General features: G+C 50.3%; 1 protein-coding gene across 7 annotated transcripts in view; it reads right to left on the reverse strand.

The window, feature by feature from the left end:
- Positions 1-9,825: 9,825 nt before the first annotated feature.
- The window catches only part of Usp36 (ubiquitin specific peptidase 36), a 30,610-nt gene continuing 23,779 nt past the window's right edge, over positions 9,826-16,656 (reverse strand). For 4 of the 7 annotated variants that reach the window (XM_006534302.4, XM_006534303.2, XM_006534304.4 and 1 more), the window contains 6 exons: positions 14,873-15,415; positions 13,818-14,017; positions 13,210-13,311; positions 12,564-12,679; positions 12,154-12,305; positions 9,826-11,722 (listed from right to left, as the gene is read on the reverse strand). In XM_006534302.4, the coding sequence (XP_006534365.1) occupies positions 12,174-12,305; positions 12,564-12,679; positions 13,210-13,311; positions 13,818-14,017; positions 14,873-15,415 (1,093 nt within the window). In that variant the 3' untranslated portion in view covers positions 9,826-11,722; positions 12,154-12,173. The remainder of the gene's footprint in view (positions 11,723-12,153; positions 12,306-12,563; positions 12,680-13,209; positions 13,312-13,817; positions 14,018-14,872; positions 15,416-16,656) is intronic. The other 3 variants (XR_388534.4, XR_003949510.1, NM_001033528.1) reach the window with 2 other exon arrangements.

The following is a 16,656-nucleotide window of genomic DNA, read 5'->3' on the forward strand; positions in this document are numbered from 1 at the left end:
TTCCTTGTGGGTCCTTCTCTTCGCTGGATGGGCTGCAGCAATCCTTTCTCCCCCATGGCCAACAGCCTTAGTCTGTAATTGCTCAAAATCTCTGTACAACTTAAATAAATTTAAATTCCCCAGTGTGCCACCTTATACCTGTGTCCTGTGGCAGACATGCTGCAGTGGGTATATGCATATTTTCTGAGAAAGATATATGAGGAAAATTGACAGAAATGAAAGGGGAGGTGGAGAAAGTGGGACTTATTTTTTCTTTAAAGATGTTAACATTTTGTGTGTGGGGGGAGGAGGAAATGGATGAGGAGGAGGAAGAGGAGGAGGAGGAGAAAGAGGAGAAGGAGGAAGAGGAGGAGGAGAAGAAGGAGGAGGAGGAGGAGAAAGAGGAGAAGGAGGAAGAGGAAGAGGAGGAGAAGAAGGAGGAGGAGGAGGAGGAGAAAGAGAAGAAGAAGAAGAAGAAGAAGAAGAAGAAGAAGAAGAAGAAGAAGAAGAAGAAGAAGAAGCAGAAGCAGAAGCAGCCAAAAACATTATATTAAGGAATTTATGCATCTTGCTGGGGGTGGGAATAGGGGTAGGTTGGGGGGGGGTGGCACACACCTTTAAGTTCAGCACACAAGAGGCAGAGGCAGAGGCAGAGGCAGAGGCAGAGGCAGAGGCAGAGGCAGAGGCAGAGGCAGAGGCAGAGGCAGAGGCAGAGGCAGAGGCTGAAAGATCTCTGTGAGTTTGAGGTCAGCCTGGTCTACATAGTAAGTTCCAGGACAGCAAGGGCTATAGAGACCCTGTCTCATAAAACAAAATTTACCCATCTCACTTGACCATTGTTTCCATTGTTTCTGTATACATCCTGAGCCACAGAGCCCACTCTGGGAATGTCACTCTTTAAAAACCTTCTTTTGAGACAAGAATATTATTACATCATTTTCTATCTCCCTTTCCTCCCTCCAAACCCACTCATGTGTTTCCCCATTGCTCTCCTTGAACTCCGTGATCTTTTTGTTAAGTGTCTGTGTGTGTTCCTAGATATATGAACACAACCTGCTCTGTCTATATAAAGCTACTTGTATGAAGTTTTCACGGCTGACCATTCGGTATTGGATAACCAGATAGTGTGCTCTTCGCCAGGAAGATGACTCCTCCCACTTTTGGCTTTCTTTGGCTAGGGTTGAGTCCATCTGTGCCTTCCTGCTCCCGTGTTAGCAGGTCTATTGGTGTTGCCCTTGATTGGGCCGTGTTTAGACAGTGATGGTGGTGAGGTCTTGTGGATTTAATTCTGACTTTTGTAGGAGACACAGTCTCACAGCAACCTTCCCAATATTCTGGCTCTACAATCTTTGCACCAGCTCTTCCCTGAGCCTTACATGCAAGAGTTGTGGTATAGATGTAGCAGGTGGGACCGGGCTACACAACTCTGCACCTTGATTAGTGGTGGTTTTCTGAAATAGTCTCCACCTGATGCAAAAACCATTTCCTTGCTTAGGAGGGAGAGATGCACTGATCTGTGGGGTAAGGACAACTATTTAGACTGTAGTTAGGGATGCTACTGGTTTAGTAAAGTGATGGCTACAGGCTCTCCTCTAAGATGCATGACTTCACAAGCATTGGGTAACTGGTTTGCAGTATCAGGCAGGATTCCCCTCCTGTCGCACATCTAACTAGAGAGCTTTTGGTCACCACCAACGTATGCGTGTGACCACCACACCCCTAGTTTAGCCGCCATGCTGGGCTCACAGGTGTCATAGGTAGGCAGGTCTGTTGCTTCCTCGCGTCCTTTGGAAGCTTGCATGGCGCCTTCTGATACCATGAAAGCTAATTCCCAAGGTGATCTGAAGTCAGTACCAGCTCTTGGGCCTCTGGGCCCCGTGTCTGAAGGACATGGTTTCTTCAGCAATAGGGACTATTTTGGAGGAGAGCTAACTAAGAGTAATTGCCTATCATGTTCTGGGAGTCGTTTGGACAACCTTGACAACTCAAGAGACAGGTTCTCATGCCTGATGTCGGCGTTTTTGTTGGTCTGTGGCTCTTGGGGGGAGAATTGTCAGCCCAGATGGGAAGTTTTCATTGAAACTATTTGTACACTGACATACATGTATTGTTAGGCAGTTAATAGTAGTTGTCCTATCAGTCTTCACTATTAGGCTACCCTCCTCCTTCCTTCTCTATTCATTTCCCTAACACCCCTAACTAGAACCCCATTTTTCGATTTCCCCTTCATGCCACAAGTACCCCACGAGTACCCTATTTCTCCCTTCCCCCTCCACCCCACAATTACCTCCTTTTACTTCCCTGGTTTCTGCGGACTCCAGGTTAAATATTCATACCTGAAGGTTCGAAGCTACCAACTGATAATTATCCCTGCCTTCCATTATAATTTCGAAAATTAGAGTTGAGAAATAATTTTTTTTAACAAGAATAACCCAGAAGACCTTTGTGATATTAAGCATCTGAGACAATCACAGGGGACAGGTGGAATACACAGTGGTTGCTTTGCACCTGCACCGGAAAGGCTTTAAGGACAGAGTCAATCGAATGGCCCAGTGGGTAAAGGTGCCAGCTGCCCATTCTGCCCACCCAACTTCTATCCCAGGGACCCCGGGGACGGAAGGGAAGAAACAACTCCCAAGCTGTCCTCTGACTTCCACACGAACACTAGCAACCACCCTGGAATAAGAAAGAGTGGGATGGTTTGTATATGCTCGGCCCAGGGAGTGGCACTGTTAGGAGGTGTTAAGTAGGTGTATCACTGTGGATGTGGGCTTTACGATTTTCATCCTAGCTGCCAGGAAGTCAGTATTCTGCTAGCAGCCTTCAGATGAAGATGTAGAACTCTCAGCTCCTCCTGGACTATGCTGGCCTAGATGCTGCCATATTCCTGCCTTGATGATAATGGACTGAACCTCTGAACCTGTAAGCCAGCCCCAATTAGATGTTGTCCTTTTAACAGTTGCCTTGGTCGTGGTGTCTGTTCACAGCAGTGAAACCCTAAGATCAAGAGTTTTAAAGGGATGGCTTAGTGGTCAAGAGCACTTGCTGCTCATGAAGAGGAACCAGACTCAGCTCCCAGCACCCACAGCAGGCAACCACAGCTGCATGGTACTCCAGATTCAGGGGATCTGACACCCTCCTTTGACACCTGTATGCACTGGTGTACAGACATACACTCAGATGCACATATATGCACATTAAATAAATAAACATGATTTTTTTTAAAGAGTAAGAACACTAAGTGGCTTTATCATGTTTTCGTTTAAAAAAAATTGAGGCTGATACAAGATGATTCCTCAGCTGTAGGAAGTGGAAACAATAAAAACAGAACATTGAGGGTGCTGGAGAGATGGCTCAGTGGGTAAGAGCACTGACTGCTGTTCCGAAGGTCCTGAGTTCAACTCCCAGCAACCACATGGTAGCTCACAACCATCTGTAATGGGATCCGATGCCCTCTTCTGGTGTGTCTGAAGACACCATGACAGTGTACTCACATACATAAAAATAAAGATTAATTAAAAAACGGAACAGCGTTCAGACATTCGTTAATAGAATGCTCAGTCACATTTGGTTGTCCTTGTGTATCCAGTCATTCCACGTAGGCGCTTTCTAGGCTCATGATGGGGACACAGCTGGACATCAGCAGAGGGTCTGGTAAACCCTGCCCTGTGAGTTCCCTAGTAGAGCCTTTCTATGTGGTCACAGCTTGAGTTGTGTCTCTCTCCAAACCCCATTGCCTGAGAACACGACCATATTTGGAAACAATGTCCTTGTAGATGTGATCAAGAGAGGGTCATTAGAATGGACTCTAGTCCTGTGGGACTGTGGGACAGAGGCAGCCAAGAGAAGCATGTGAAGAGGCACAGTGGCTGGAGGGATGCCAGCCCACACCTGGAACAACTGGAAGAGGCAGGAAGGATCCTCCCCAGGCCGCTGTGGAGGGAGCACAGCCCTGCAGGCCCACACCTGCCTTCCAGAACCTGAGAATATGTTCCTATTGTTTTAAGGCACCCACTTTTGGTCATGCTCCCTGTGTGTTTCTGTTGTTTTACAATTTATTTGGGAGCTGGAAACCTGGCTGAGTGATTAAGAGCACTTGCTGCTCTTCCATCCAGAGGGGTCAAGCCCAGCATCCACACTGGGCTCTTCTTAACTGCCCGTAACTCTAGTTCCCGTGACTGACACGGGTTCCTGTACACACGTGGTACATGAACTCCCATGGGCATACTCATAATGCACACAAGAGAATACATACATCTTTTAAATTATGTGCGTGCCTGTGGAGGTATATGCCTGTAAGTGCAAGTGCCAGTGGAGGCCAGCCAAGGAAGCCAGATGGCTGTGTTCACACAGTCTGACCAACCAATGCCTACTGGGCAGCAGCCCAAGGTAGACTGCCAGAGGTTTGGGAGAGGATTAGCAAGGCCTGAAAAATAGATGGAGACACCTGCTTCATGCTCAGATGAACAAGTGCGGTGTCTGGCCTTGTCAGGATGCTCCATGATCCCTGTGACTCAAAAGAGGAAGCAAATGAGCTGAGGCAGAACAGGCTCCTCCCACCAAGAGGGACTGTGTGGTCACGCCTTTGATTCAGGTCTAGAGACCCCAGCGCTCAGTCAGGAGCCACTGTGGCCTGCACTTGCCTGCTGTGGGCCTTGGAGACCTCGGAGGCTCTGAAGATGGTGCTTACTAAAGAGAAGGCTGCATAGGCTCAGATGGGGGATTGTCTTGCTTTGAAGATCCCCAGATTTTATTTTGCTAAAGCGTGCAGTTTCTTGTGCGTGTAAATGGCACTTAAAATGTGTTTGTAATGGAACTTGATTGTATCCAGCTGCCACCAAACTGTTCCTGTGCCACCCAGAAGGCAGCTGGCCATGTGCCACGTTGGGGCGTTCACTTCAAATAAAGGAATTACCGCTCTGGTTCCAGCTCGACTTCACCAAAATATTTTCAAGTAGGAAAAAGACAAAGGGGCGGGTGGGGCGTTCAGAAGGCACAGGAAAGCCAAATGGGCGAAGGAGGAGTTTGAGCCCTGGCTCTGTGTGTGTGTGCGCACGTGCATGCTGGGGAAGGGGCTGCCTGCCTCCTGAGCAGTGTAAACAAGGGTCCCAGTCATGCTTTGCTTCTCACACTAGCTCTCCCAGTTCCCTAGCTCAACAATTATTACCAGCTCAGCTCTGGCTACAGTGGGACCCTGGTCCCTGACAGTGGGAACTATTTAGCTATAACCACATATGACAGAAAACATCAGAATAATACGTCAAAGTGTACATGGGGGGATATACTTAGAGGGGTTGCTTCTGATAGCATAAAAACAAAAGGATCACATGAGATGGCTCTGAGTTCCATCCCCAGAACTATGATAGGAGAGAACTGACTCTCACACTTGGTCCTCCGACCTTTATATGTGCACCCCGCAAAATATGTTTCATTTAAAAATGAAAACTAAATCATGTAAGGTATAGTTTAACAATGTCCACTCTTGGCAGGGGGTGATTAAGGTTTAGATTCATTTGACAATACAGCCTTAAGAGGCTGGAGAGAGACGAGCAGTGGTGGTGCACACCTTTAATCCCAGCACTCAGGAGGCAGAGGCAAGCAGATTTCTGAGGCCAGCCTGGTCTACAGAGTGAGTTCCAGGACAGCCAGGGCTATACAGAGAAACCCTGTCTTGAAAAAGAAAAGAAAAAAAAAAAAAAAAAGAGGCTGGAGAGATAGCGTAGCAGCTAAGAGCACTGGCTACTCTTGCAGAGGATCTGGGTTTAATCCCTAGCACGTTTATGGAGGCTCACAACTCCTGGTAACTCCATTTCTGGGGGAATCTGATACCTACTTCTGGCCTCTGAGTTCCAAGCCAGCCAGGGTAACCCTATCTCAAATAAATAAACAAACAAAAACAAAGATGTATAGCTAAGAAAATATCATGCAAGCCAGGCGTGGTAGTGCACACCTTTAATCCTAGCACTCGGGAGGCAGAGGCAGGCAGATTTCTGAGTTCGAGGCTAGCCTGGTCTACAGAGTGAGTTCCAGGACAGCCAGGGCTACACAGAGAAACCCTGTCTCGAAAAACAAAAACAAAACAAAACAAAACAAAAGAAGGAAGGAAGGAAGGGAGGGAGGGAGGGAGGGAGGGAGGGAGGGAGGGAGGGAGGGAGAGAGAGAGAGAGAGAGAGAGAGAGAAAGAAAGAAAGAAAGAAAGAAAGAAAGAAAGAAAGAAAGAAAGAAAAATATCATGCATTTCACAGTATTGTTATGCCAATATTTTGCCAGTATTTGTTATGTAGCTAGACGTCCTTAAGAGACACCAGGTCATAGAAGCCATGCTGACACCCAGAGCCTGGCTTCTCATACACACGATGTTTCTACTGGCTGCAGAGACTGTCCTCCTAAGGATGGGGGAAAGCACAGTCAATAAGCATACAAGACCTAGGGGGACAATGATATCCCAGAGCCACAGTCCTGTGGCTTCACCCCAGCCTTTTAGGGGAGCAGAACACAGGCGATGTAATTGTGGCGCTGACTCCTGTGAGACTCTGTAACCCCTGGATCTGGACTCCTGTCCTTCTTCCGATAGCAAGTCATGATTGAAAACCTCAGCCCAGCCGGGCGGTGGTGGTACATGCCTATAACCTAGCACTAGGGAGGCAGAGGCAGGTGGAGGATCTCTGAGTTCCTGGGCCAGCCTGGTCCACAGGGCAAGTTCCTGGGCTCCACAGAGAAAACAAAGAAAACCTCGGTCAAATCTGACCTTGACCTTGACCATGACAAAGCTGGAACCAGGCAAGCAGCTGTCCTTGACAAAGCATTGAGCCACACAACTCCGGTTGTGCCTGCCTCCAGTTGGTCAGCTAGGAAGAAGCGGGTCCCCGACCTAAGGCACCTGGTAGAGATGGACCTCCCAGATAGGATCTCCAAGGTCACTGGGGCCTCAGGGATGTCTTGGCTAGGAGCAAGGGTACATCATCTGACTGAACTCTCTCACAGGCACCTACTTGTCTGTCCCACTCTTCAGGCTAGGGGTTCCTGATTTGGGAGACAGAGAAATTGGAGAGCTGGTTAGGACAGCAAGTCAGGGGAATGAGAGCATTCCAGGAGGTCTGGTAGAGGGAAGGCACTTCATGCAGTAGGCAGTTAGATCAGGTGTTCGTGGCAGATGTGTGCAGATGTAAGCACATATGGGAGGAGCTCCTGGCTGAAGTCAGGGACTGTGGCCAACTACAGGAGCAAACAGATCAAAGGGGCAGCCCAAAAACCTGCAAGCAGGGTGTCCCCCCAAAGAGCCACTTGACCTGTGTGAAATGCATGCTTGAATGCCCCCTCTCTCACTCTGAGTGGTGGATGAGAGAAACCCTAGGCAGGAGCAATGACAGGTGATCCTCAGAAGCCTGAGGCAAACACGTATCATCCATGGGAACTGAATGGGGCCATGAATGGAGTGCCGAGGGCAACGGAAAGGGAAAGCAGACAGCCAGAAGCTGAAGCAAGAAAGCTGTGTGCAGGGTGAGTGTGATGCGCTATGACAGGGAACGTAGTGGAGACACAGCCAGACCCAGGAAGCAGGCAGGACAAGGGAGCACGTCCATCTGAATGGAAGACAAACTGGGCGTCCAAATCAGCCCAGAGAGGTACCTGTTCCTGTGGCTGCAGGCCACAGCAGGCTTCGAGAGAGGATGGAGAGCAGTGTCTACAGCATTGGTTCACCCAGTCAACTGTGCCAGCTTGACAAGAATCTAAGGTCACCTAGGAGCCACATCTCTGCACAGGCCAGTGATGAAGTTTCTAGTTGGGTTTATTGAGGTGGGAAGATCCACTCTGGGTGGCGCCATTCCCTAGGCTGAGGCCTGGGATTGCATAAAAGGAAGCAAGTCGAGCACCTGTGCTTATCTCTGCCTCCAGAGTGGAGAGGCAATAGGATCAGCTGCCTCATACTCTAGCCATCATGATTTTCCTGTCAGGCTGGGCTGACTGTAAGCTCAAACAGTGAGCCACAATACCTTCCTTAAGTTGCTTTTGTTGGCTCTTTGTCACAAGAGAGGTAATGGATATAACGTGAGCTCTGGACTGGAAGCCTTCTTGGCCCTCCGCAGGCCCCGTCACCCTTACTTGTATCCTCCACACTCCACCCCTTTCCAGGTCAGCACAGGAGTCTAAGAGGCCAGTCAGACCAGGTTAGCCAGTCCCACCTACCTAGGTCACCTTTATCTCTGCCTAGGTTTCTCCTAGGAGCCCAGGCTGACCCCATGTCAGCACTCTCACATTGCCCTCCCAAGGCCACACCTTTCTCCATCCCTGTGGTTCTGTGTCCTGAAAGCACTCATCCTACAAGAGAGCCCTCAGCCCTGTCTGTGGGATCCTCTGCTGCCAGCAAGTCATCCGCTTGGATTCTCATTTGTACCAGGGACACTGGGGTTTGGAAAAGTGGCAATAAAAGGGTGTCCTTGGCACCGTCACCACGGTGACCCCGCAGGGTCGGGCTGCTGACCGCACCTGGGTGGGCAGTGTGGTTGCTGAGGGCAGGTACTGTGTGCTCCTCCGGTTTGTGGCCAACAGTGGCCTCATCTCACGCACAATTACTTTTCTCTCTCATCTTGTCTGGCTAAACAGCTGAGAAGCCTAAGCCAAAGACCAAATTCCCTGTGTCTGGTAGACCAGAAGCTTCTAGAAGCTCCTAAAGAAGGGGGTACAGGGGTACCATGTCAAGATGGACACCTGAGTGGCACTTGGAGCGAAGTCACTAAACAAGAAGCCACTTCTGCTCAGTACCTGTTCAGACCTGAGCCATGAGTTCAGAGGGTGACTTTCCTAACTGGGACCTTCCTGCTCATAGGCACTCTGGGAGGGACACGTCTGACCCCAACTTTCAGGACAGATTCTCTGATGGGCCAAACCAGTGAGGCTGGGATGGAAATTGAGTACAGCCATTTCCATGCACACGTGACAAAGTCCTGTGCCAATGAAGAAACCCCAGTCCACACAACACACAAGTATCTTCTCACCAGGCCCCCAACACTGGGCCACTTGGTCAGGTGGGCCTACGCTATTGAGCCATATGGCATTGCACAACACTATCGCTGGAACATAAGTCGCTGTCAAGAGCTGGGGCAACTTACAGCTGAGAGCTGGGGTCTGCACAGAAGGAAGTGTTGGGAGGACTCGCTGGACCCTCGTCTACTCCCTCACTCCCTGCTGCTCCTCCCAGGCGGCTGGAATTTTGCTTGGGAGTTATGGCTGTCTATACACTGTAGAGGGTTGCCAGAAGGGTGGGAAGTCATCACCCATGCCTGTGGTGTGGCTGCCTGTGAGTCTCTCATGTTCTGTAGAGAAACACAGTAAGTTAACTGGGCCCCACAGCAGGACTCCAGTGGAGCTGTTCGATAGTCTGTCATCAGTCCTTGCTTACGTCTCTGTAGTGTCCCACATCAGTTGGTAACAACATTCTCCGCCGGTGCCATAGGGTCGCACTCAGATCCAAATCCTCATCCCGCCCTACTGCCACATAATCTCACAAGAGAGCAGTGTTGGAATGACGTCACTTCCAATGCACAACAGAGCCCTGGTGGACGCTGCTTTGTTTGTGCTCTCCACTATTCACTTACAACCACTCCCAAGGTTTACCGAACCAGTGAGTGTCTTCACTCTTAAATCTACACAAATACAGCTTTGGGATAAACTTAAATAGATCTCTTTGTCCAAGATGGCCCTTCCTGCCTGGGCTCGAGCGGTGGCGCTCCCGTCTCAGCTGTGGACGGTCACCCAAGAGCAGCATGGAAGCATCCGCCTGACCTGGGGCTGCGGCCTGGCCACGCGCCTTCTTAAAAACGAAGAGACAAGGCAGACACAGAAAGGTATCACAAAAAAAAAATGCATTACTTTATTGCACCAAGATCTTGGCAATATCTGGGGACCCCTGAAGAGGAAGTGGAAGAGTACGGGGATTCCTGCACACATACAGACGCAGCCACACAGGATGTTGGATGGAAACAGCCCCTAACAGGCAGGTGAGCAAGAACAGAAACACCAGGGAGGTGGCCCTCTGCAAATGGGCCTAAAACATGTCTACTGCCAAGCACAAAGTTCAAACTGATTTGATTTGACCCAACAAAATGACTACTTTTAGGAAAGCTTCAATTATTTATGTCAGTACGCCACCAAGAACTCATTCCACCCATGACCTGTTCCTAATGGCTTCTAAGGAAGAAAAGGACTTGCCATCACTGACAGCAACACACGCTGCCAGAAGTCAGGACAGTAGATGGGGGATCATGACTGCCTAAGAGGCAGTGGACTACGTGCCCCTGGAGGAGACTTTACACTGCGTAATCTAGAGCACAAAGGAAGGAACCAATCTGAGGAGACACGGAAGACAGATCAGTTCTGTGCTGGCAGCTTTACACCTTTCTACTAGAGAAGGCTGTAAAGAAAACCAATGTACCCAGGAAGCAGCTGCTACAGGAAGGATGGCAGTACCTCAGAAGGACGGTCCCTGCCCCCCTCTGAGAGAACACGGAGCCCACAGCACTCCCAGACACAATATCCAGACAGCAGCCACACAAGGACCATCGCATACAGCTGGAAGACTCACTCACCAGCAGACCCATCGAGGGGCACTGTTCTCGCCTTTTCTCTAAAGGGAAAGAAACAGACAGGAAGGAAACACCCACACAGAAACAGGACCTCAACTCCGGCCCACGGAGAACACAACCCTTTCTTCCCACATCTGCAGCAAGTAAGACCCTGAGCCTGCAGCTGAACAGAACGCTACACATGGAAATGAGAGGCAGCTCCAGCGCTCCCAAGAGGCCCAGACTAGGAGCCCAGCCCAGAGCAGGCTGGGGCTTGGGGAACGAAGAGATGCACCCCATGAGGAGGAACCTTCTGGCACCTTCTGTCTCCTGGGTGAGGAGTCTTGTTTGTTAACCCTAAGTCCATAGGGGCAGCTTGAGCAAGACAGGGAAGGAGATCATGTCAATGTCAAAGCACTCACAAAATTGAGCAAACAAAGCCAGTGTCTGCATATTAGAGAAACATATTGCTACTGGTAGCCACAGGCCTGGTCAAAAATAAAGGCTTTATCGTAAGTAGTAAAATAACGGAGAATTCGTCTCTAAAGACCACCACCTTGACAGAGATCCACAGGTTGTGGCAGATGCGGGAGCTTGCCAGTCTCCCCGCAGGGCTGGCAGCCACGGAAGCAGAGGCTCTCCCTGCCCAGCAGCTGCAGCTTTCTGGAAGAAGTGGTGGTCTTTCAAGGAGATGCACTTTGGGGGTGGGGATGGGGGCAGTGCAGTCAGCAGGGCTTGTTCTTGTTGCAGCTGATAGTCAGTCATACAGAGGCCCCTCTGAGAGGAGAGCCACGAGACAGCTCCAGCTTCAGAGAGCAAAGGACAGCTCACCAGAAAAGGCACCACCAAATGCCACCCTGGCCTCTGTTCCTTATCTGACAGCCCCAGGCCAGGAACGGTGTTCCTACTGGACCACAGGTCTATGAGGAAGATGCTCAACCTTTCCAGAGGTCTCCAAGGTTACTGTCAGCATGACACCACAGGCCAGGTTTTCTCTTGTGAGGTTCAACGTGAAACCACCAGAGGCCCTGAGCTGAGCACTTGCACCGGATCATCTGTGAACAGTGGGACCAGGAGCCTCCACCATGACCATGCACGATGCGATCCTCAGATCCAAGCAGACAGCTCCAAGGATGTGATGTGACAGCTCTGGATGCTGTGGCACAGGCACACTGCTCTTCCTGGTGAGAACAGAGATGTGACAATCTTATTACATCCCCGGGTCCTTCAACAGACACAGTCACACCTACAAATAACTAGAACACACTACAGACACAGGACACACACAAAAACTCGTGCACCACACACACCACACACAGACAGGCCACATATACCAAATGGTCACACACTATCCATATCACAAGCCACACATGCTGCATACATACCAGACACACTACCATAAATAGTTATACAACACATACACACAAGACAAACTCCACAGACCACACATATACCAGATACATACACTAGAGACTTACACATGCTACATGCACGCCAGATATACACATATGAGCTAACACAGAGACAGACATACAATACAGAGGTACACAACAACACACACATACCACAGACCACCTCTACACAAGCAGATAAGACACACAACCAAGCTGACCTCTAATGGCCACAGCAAGCTCAGCGGCGATAGCTGAGGCTGGCCACCTTAGCAGGATGCGTCACAGACCAAAAGTTGCGCCTACTCTGAAGCTTCTGGAAGGCATTGAAGTTTCTCTTCTTTTCTCTCTTGAACTTTTTAATTTTCTTTTCCTAAATCAAGAATCACAGTGTCACAGTTCCCAGAGAGGACATTTCCAAGCCTTGGAGCCTCCTGGACATAGATACAGTAAGCACGCCATGTATGGCGCCCTCTGATGGAGGTCCCATCCCTATTTGCCTGCCCAGTGTACTGGGGGCACAACTGGGGTCTCAACTGCTTTGTGCAGAGCTGCACGCAAGCTGCTCTCCAAGCTCAGGCTGAGCCATGGCTGACCGCTGCCCCAGCCCAGTCACAGCCTCGCACCGTACCTTCCCTCGATCAAACTCTTCATCCCAGTCGTCAACCACGGTCTGGGTCCGGGCTAGTCTGCTGTCTTTGATGGCGTCCTGACTGATGGCTGAAGGCTCGCCATCCCAGGTCAAAACTGTACAAGATATATTCTGTCAGCGTCCATGGGTCCTGGTCACCTATAGACTGTCCTCAGGACTCACTTTCTAGAATAGGGCCATCTATTCTAACCACTCTAGGTTTCTGACTGTCTCTTAACAGAAGCAAATGAAGGGAGGTCACACGACCCACGCTGTGACCGCTGTGTCCACCAACTGCAAATCCCTCTCTGTAAGCTGTGTGCTCCCACTTTAGGAAAAGGCCCTTTTGTTCACATTCCAAGTCTGCCCTATAAACCATGGCCACAGTCAGGACTGCCAACACTAGTGCTGGAGGGCTTCGTCATTGCCCTTGGCCTGGCCAGCGGACACTCTCTTAACTCCGCTGGCTTGTGGTCCCCATGTTTTCCTGCTCTTGGTTGTGCCACAGCAGGGGTCAGGTTAGAACAACTGTTTGAGTCTTTAAACCTAGAGTGCAGTGGCCACATCTCACAGCACCCCAGCACCCCTCCCCCACAACCTCTTGATGAGCCAGTCTCTGGAAGTGCCACCCTGCCGCAGACCGCACCTTTTTTCCCATAAGCCTTATCAGATGAGTCCTGAAGCAACGCCTGGACCACATCGGGTTCCTGATCTCTGTTCCAGGTAACGAGAGGTGCTTGTCCCAGCCCTGAAATCACAGGACATGGTAGAACCAAACACTGAAGAAACCACCACGCATCCTGGTCTTGGCATTGCGGAACCTGGTGCCAGCAGACACTCACTCTCTGGTGATAATCTTACCCAAGTCCATTCATGAGAAAAGAAAATGACAAAAAGCCAGAACAGAGATGCCTCACGCCCCACCCCCAAGCCTCAGTCTAACACAAGAGCATGATGCAGCTGGGGCCTTTTGTTCTCCCTGGCTTCCCTGCCATGCTCCACTGAGATGAGCAGAAGCACAGGCCCAGAATGCAGGCTGCATAGAACAGACTAGAGCTCTGCCTGCCTCCCTCCTTGCTTCCCGAGCTCTGGGATGACACACTTTTTCTCTAAAATGATCGATTGTCTTAGGTATTTGCTAGCAACTGATGGAAACCTGTGGCCAGTGCTCCTAGAGCTGGTACACTGCACACACGGGATGCTGCTGGAGGAACAGTACGTTGCCACCTCTGCAGCTATCAGTAGGATCCTTACCCAAGCAGTCACTAGGAAGATGGCCATTCACACTCAACGCAGGGACTGGGGTGACACTGGGCCTTGGGCTCCTCTGGTCTCCTGGGTGCTTGCTCTCTTCATCCTGCTGTGGCTCGGGCTTTCTTTTCCTTCTTTTCTTCTTCTTCTTCTTCTGCAACTCTGTCCTGGCCTCAGGCTCACTGTGGTCTACAGGGGAGCAGCTGTGGGGAGCCAGAGGAGGGAGCAGATTAGACCTTGAGAAACACTGTAGGCAAGAGCACCACCTTCAGTGGCAGCCCCAACCCAAGAGTGTGTGAGATTGCTCAGCTAATAAAGGCACTTGGCACCAAGCCTGCCGACCTCAGGTTATCCACTTCTATGGTATACAAACATGCTCACATGTGCGCATGTGTGCACGTGCAAACACGCAAACACACACACACACACACAAATATAACTCTTATAAAGGTTGTTGAGATGGCTCAGTGGGTAAATGTGTTTGCGATCAAGGCAGACAACTTGAATCTGATCCCCAGAACCTACATGGTGGAAGAAGAAAACTAACATCTACAAATTGTCTTCTGATCTGCACATGCATGACAGCAATAAATGAAACAAAAGAACAAAAAGTGGTAACTATTTAGAATAAAACCACAGTGGGGCTGGAGACGTGGCTCAATGGCTCAATGGTGAAGAGCACTGGCTGCTCTTCGGGGGACTCAGGTTCAGTCTCCAGCACTGACATGGCTGCACACCACTACCTGTGCCTTCAGTTCCAGAGGATCTGACACCCTCACACCAGTGTACAGAAGACAGACAACCAACCAGCGCTCTACCCTAGCATCCCCGGGAGAACTGCCTACATTGCCGTGTGCTGGTGACTGGCTCCACACCGACTGGCTGTGCTGTATGAGGGTTGTTGTCCAGAGTGACACACTTACACATGATGTTAGAGACATCATGTGGTCCTCTTGCTCTATCCAGAGCTGGTACACTGCACACACGGAATGCTGCTGCAACCTTGTTAATCCACACCACTTGGGAAGGCCTCGAGTACATCCCAGCCACGCCCTTACCTGTGCTGAATTAGGTCCTGCGACGGGGTGGCTTCCTGGCTGAGTCCTTCCGATCTTTTCCTCTTCCTCCTTTTCCTGCTGCTCACATGGTAACTGTCCAGAATGTGACTCACTTGATGGCCATTTACCTGGGGCTGCGTACCCTCTTCCTTCTGGCTCCCGGAACTCCAAGACTGGTCCTGAAATTGGCCTTCCTGCTTGGGAGCTGTGGCACCCTCACCCTCCGAGCACCTCTTCTTTCTCTTCCTGCGTGCTGCTGCAGGTGCTCCCCTGAGGCACTGTGGGAGGAGCGTGTCGATGCCCAGTCTCTGGGGATCTCCATTAGGGGTCTTTTTCCTCTTTTTGGAGGGGCTGTGTAGGGCCTCGCTGGCCTCTGGCAGTTGGTGTAAGTGGGACGTGAAGTGTCCATTGACCTGAGGCAGGGGTGTCCAGGCAGAGGGGCGGCAGCTCTGTGGCTCTGATGTCCCTAAGGGCTTGGCACTACTACTGGACAGAGATGCAGAGTGGGGGTGGGTGGACGGTCGGGGGGCAGGTGCAGCAGTCCTGTAGACGGTGGACAGAGAGAGTCACTCAGGAGATCTGCCCACGTGCCACCTCTCTCCTGACCCCACCCAGCCGCCTTCACACCTAAGAGTTTGGTGCAGATGTGGGGTTTGAGACAAGGTTTGTGCAGCCCTGGCTGTCTTTGAACTAGCTCCGTAAACCAGGCTGGCCTCGAACTCACAGAGACATCAGCCTGCCTCTGCCTCCAGAGTGCTGGGATGAAAGGTGAATTCCAGTATGCCAGACATACTCTCGAATTTTAAAAGGTTACTTTGTCTCTCTAATTCTTAGACAGACACACACACATACACACACTCCATGCTTTTTTAAGCCAGGCTAAGGAAATAAATCTACCTAAAATCAAAGTTAATAAAAGCAATACATCCCAGTTTCTTGTTACAAAGCATTTTTTTTAAAGTGGTGCTGAAAATGAAACCAAACACCTCGGCCATGCCAAGTAAGCACTGTCACGGGGCACCTCAAGCACGCTAAGGACTCATGGCCTTTACTACTAAATGAGCTGAAGTCTGACCCACAGGACAGCTTATCTTACAACAGACAAACACTATAAAACACGTGTCTAACGCAAACCAAGCTCAGTCAGCATAAGAATGCGCATGGTGGCACGTGGCAGCACACGCTTCCAATCCCAGAGCCAGGAATAGGTGTGAGGAGCAGAAGGTCAAGGTTATCCTCCAACACATGGGCCACAGTGAGCCAGACGGGGGCACCCGACAGGAGCATCAAGCTCAGCACCTGGAGGAAGAACCTGGCGGATCTCTGGGAGTTCCTGGCCAGCCAGGGTGGTAGAGCTGAGACCCTGTCCCAAAACCTACACCAAACCAAAAGCCCTCCTTCAAAACACGGAGACAGTAACAACAACTGAAAAGCAAAACGAAGAGACTAAACCCTAACGTTTCAGATTGCCACCTCAAATGTGTTAAGAGGGGAAATGTCACTGAGAAAAAACAACCAACCAAAACAAACCCAGCAGCATCCTGTGAGATTTATCTTTTACTCTCCAGAAGCTGTAGATGTTCCTTTGGGGACTGAACACCCCAAGAACAGCAAAAAGAGCCAAGCATCATACACAGTGATGTTCCTCTGAATTGGGGGTGCAGAGTGGAAACCCAATTTCACAAAGGCAAATGCTGTAAGAGAAGTAGGGCAGGGGCTGAGCACACAGGGCACATCTGGGCCGTCACCTCAGGCTTGCGAACTCCTGGAGCCTGTCCCTGCCA

Source organism: Mus musculus, chromosome 11 (genome assembly GCF_000001635.26).
Source record: "Mus musculus strain C57BL/6J chromosome 11, GRCm38.p6 C57BL/6J".
Classification (NCBI taxonomy): Eukaryota; Metazoa; Chordata; class Mammalia; order Rodentia; family Muridae; genus Mus; species Mus musculus.